This window comes from Austrofundulus limnaeus, unplaced genomic scaffold (genome assembly GCF_001266775.1).
Source record: "Austrofundulus limnaeus strain Quisiro unplaced genomic scaffold, Austrofundulus_limnaeus-1.0 Scaffold497, whole genome shotgun sequence".
Lineage (NCBI taxonomy): Eukaryota > Metazoa > Chordata > Actinopteri > Cyprinodontiformes > Rivulidae > Austrofundulus > Austrofundulus limnaeus.
Window position 1 is genome coordinate 123,205 of NW_013952899.1, and position 4,072 is coordinate 127,276.

The following is a 4,072-nucleotide window of genomic DNA, read 5'->3' on the forward strand; positions in this document are numbered from 1 at the left end:
CGAACAAAAGTAAGAGAAATTTAGGATAAGAATACGAACATGTTCTTGCATGAGGCCCATTGTCCTGTTGGACCCGGTTTGGTCCAATCCTGAGTCTGTAATGGTGTCATTATGTCTTAACACATAAAACACTTTAACTGAAATGTGGTGGACTTTCCTTTTCCCATGAATACAAGTTGTCAGGACTTTAAATGCTTCTATCTCGATATCTTCTGCTTCAGACTTAATTCACTTTAAAAAAAATTTTTTTTTGCTTTTCTTCCCCAAAACGTTATTTCATTTGTCTTTTTTTTTTTTGGATATAGGATGTCATGAATTGTAAACTTTAACCCACTCAACATTCATGTCACCAGTGTGAAATTGCCCAAATCAAAATTAATAYAATAAACATGCAGAGTAAGCCATCTTACCTTTATCTAGCTTATTATAGATGTGCCTGGGAAGTTCTGCTGAGGATTCTACATTAGGAGGATAGACATATAAAGCTCTGCTGTGGGGTCCGTTACTGTCTCTGAGGTCCACAGCTTCTTTGCAAACATTTAAAATGTTCCTTCTGAAGTCCTGCACTTCTGAGTCCTTCACCAAATCAAACTCACAAATGGGCATTCCGATAGCAAAACCTATAAAAGTGAACAACAAGGTAAACAAGGTATTCTAAAAGCTTCACAGGTGCATTTTAATAAATAATAGACTATATTGTTACTTTTCACTGCGATAAGGGGAGCAGCTGCTACATTACTGTGGAAGGCAGCAATAAGCAGGCTCAGGAGCATACCTATCTCTCTGTTGAGGATTTTCTCCTCTCTGTTGCCCACTGGCTCAATAACTTTCAGGAAGGCCTGAAACAGTCTGAGATCGCACAGCCTCCTAGTCTCGTCGTAGAACTCTTCCCGCTCTGCCTCCTGGGTGACGCTGACAAAGATGTATGAGCTCTCCTCCTGCAGCAGATGGTAAAGAGGGTACTTCCTGGCTTCTTTGAAAAGATCGTGCTTGACCGTGATGAGCGTGGCCTCTCGGAGGCACTCCAACGTGAGAATCATGCCATTTGGCAGCAGGCAGTCCACTAGGATGCTGGGGGGCATCAAGTGCATCCCCCATAGCTCTCCTGAGGAGGGTCTGGGAGGCATGGTTGTGCCAGCAAATCTAGCCTGGTAATTAGCAGAGCAACGTCAGCCAACTGTGAGAAAGAAGGAAGCAAAATTACACAACTATTTCTGTCTCGTGTGGAATGTGCACATATTTAACATTTGTCACAAAATGCTTGGGAATAAGCTCGTTAAAAAGAACAGAAAGAAGCACAGCTTTGGAGATTTTAAAGCAAATTGTAACCCTAATAGAGATGAGGTTAATCTGGAAAAGGGTTTTCTGATTTTATTATCCAACATTTAAAACCAAGACTCAGGTTGAGGCATCATTAAAGCACAGAACTTGGACAAAAACACCTTTTTCTTTTCTACTCTATGATCCTGGGATTCACTGCAGCAAGAACTGAAACTGTCCAGTTTGAKCCCACTGGGACATTTTTAAACACATTTTAAAGAAAATGGAAAAATAATCATTTCAAGCTTGTTTTTAGATTAAGTTTGTTTAAATTTGCTCTTATTTAAAAGTCAACATCACATGTTATATAACTGATTGTGTTACAGGCCTCTCTTGTAAATGAGACTGCCTGTCTCAATGACATTACCTGTCTAAATAAAATACAAAATCAATTTATTATTATGGTCCTCACCTGAGTGCAGGTGATTTATTAGAGGCAAACTCATGATTCACCTGTTCAGTCTGAAGTCTAGTAATTCATTTTTAAATTTAGTACATTTTGTGTTGAATTTATACCTTCAGATTAACTTTTACTTGAATATAATTAACTGCATTTCATTTAATCCCTTATTTAACTCAGCCCTAAATGCTTTACTTATTTCTAAAGGAAACAAACTTAATTTTTATTGTCTTTATTTTTGGTTATCTTTAGATTTTAGATTTCACGGTCTTCTATTTTTTTTATAAATGTTATTTTCAGAGAGTGCAGTGTGATGTGAAACGGCTGCAGCCTGTTCAGATTAAAATCTAAACTGGAAAGTTTTTTCACACACAGCTTTAAAGTTCGAGATAAAGGAACATGTTTATCTGCAGACTTTRTATGAAATATCAGCGTGTGGAGAAGTAAGAAGATTGTGAACGATATAAAACATAATTCAGACTTTCATTTTCTACCATCAAGGAGTCTCAAGATGTCAACTGGTAAATTAAACCTGTACAAACATTCTTTCATGTTTTCTGCTTTGAGATAAAAAAAAACTAAGTATTTAGTTCATTGTTTTTTTCTTATTTAAGTAACTTAACAAGTTTTCCTCCCTTCTTTTATTTGTGCTTATTGTTGTAACTGTGCAATGCTGCAGTTTGTGACCTAAAGTTTATTTTATCTTAAATATACACTTTTCCTGGAAGCACTTTAAGTTACTCTCCAATTTAAATGGAGAGTAACTTACAGTGCTTCTTTAAAAAACTAAGATAATTTCCTCCAGTTTAACGGGACTGAATTATGATTGAGTGAACTAACTCATGTCTTTGAATCGTATGAACTACAGTAAAGTTTCCTACATAGAGACTGGGTAAACATAAAGTCCAGTGAGTGAGCTGTGATGATCTGATAAGTTTTTCCAGTGAAATCACTTCTGAAAACATCATGTAAACAACCTGGTTAACTCACAAAACTCAAACCACACACTGGTTTAAAGTGATCAGAATAGAAAAAGTAAAGCAGGGCTGAACTTACTTGAGTTAATCAGCTGTTACATTTATTTATTTACAAGTTACTTAATTTAGGTGTTGTTTCTCAGCAAGCCAAAGGTCCATTTATGCTAGCTAAACAATGTCATTTGCATTATTAATGTCGAGCTAATTCCACTCTGACATTATATTAACGAAAACAAAGCAACGTGTTGTGTGTGTAACCATGTATGTGTTTTAATTAGCAACTAAAAACAAAATAAAGAAATAGGAGACACTACCTGAGTTAGATAGCTAACGCCAACCGGTTAGCCGCGGAGCTAGCACCGACATTAGCCGCGGCTAGCCGAGTTAATCCCATCCGTGCCCCGCTCAGGAACTCTCAAGCAGCCGCGTTAGCTTTATGGTAAAGTCCATGTACTTGACCACTGTGGGGCACTGGGCAGAAGAGATACCCTTAGCTCCCGGCGATGTTGTCAATGTGCAGCAGCGGTTTGAGTTTGAAATGCTTCATGTTGTTCTTCATTGTGCTGGCTGGGAAGTGTTTGTTAGCGCGACGCTAGTCTGAGAGCAGCTAGCAGCTAGCAGCTAGCAGGCTCGTGGTGTCGGACCGCCCTCTGAGTTCAGCTGGAGGAGCTTCGTCATGACAGGAGGCTGAGGAAACAGGAAAAACTGAGGAGTTTTCAATTAAATTTTATTTATGTCTTAAAGTGTTTTTAATCCTGCCACTTGAGAAACACTTAAAAAAAACTGTTAAAGTTCTGTATAAATGCACAACATAAATTAAAATTCTCTTCAGTTTCAGGGGCGGCACTAGGAGGTGGTGGGCCAATGGCCACCTATAGATGTGGATAAATTTCTAATCCTACACCAGGGGTGCCCAAACATTTTCCCTGATAGGGCCAAAATTAAAATCAATCTGAGGTCTGCGGGCCAAATGCAATAATATAAGAAATGCTTAATACTTTACTAAGTAAAGTCGTTTTATTTTTTTATGAATAACCTAGCAGCCAGTGTGCTTGTCCACATTCTTTAGTTTATTTTTTTCAGCCCGTGGACATGGAGAAAATTCAATCAAAAGGGAAAAAAATTGTATAGGTCTTCTGGACGGGTTCTTCTCTAATGAAACGTTTCGTCTCTCCTCCAAGAGACTTCTTCAGTCTGAGAGTTTCAGGCAAAAGCCTGAAGAGTATCAGTCACATGGAGGCAGGACTCAAAAGCCTGAATTTTGCCTGAAACTCTCAGACTGAAGAAGTCTCTTGGAGGAGAGACGAAACGTTTCATTAGAGAAGAACCCGTCCAGAAGACCTATACAATTTTTTTCCCTTTTTGACTATATTTG

General features: G+C 38.2%; 1 protein-coding gene across 2 annotated transcripts in view; it reads right to left on the reverse strand.

Annotated features, from left to right (window-relative positions):
• The window catches only part of LOC106530180 (phosphatidylinositol 4,5-bisphosphate 3-kinase catalytic subunit alpha isoform), a 46,442-nt gene extending 43,092 nt beyond the window's left edge, over positions 1-3,350 (reverse strand). For both annotated transcript variants that reach the window (XR_001311738.1, XM_014025766.1), the window contains exons 1-3: positions 3,012-3,350; positions 776-1,177; positions 411-620 (exon numbers count right to left, since the gene is read on the reverse strand). Coding sequence is in view for 1 of the 2 variants with exons in the window: in XM_014025766.1 (XP_013881220.1) it covers positions 411-620; positions 776-1,127 (562 nt within the window). In the remaining variant the exon portion in view is untranslated. The remainder of the gene's footprint in view (positions 1-410; positions 621-775; positions 1,178-3,011) is intronic.
• Between the last annotated feature and the right edge of the window lie 722 nt (positions 3,351-4,072).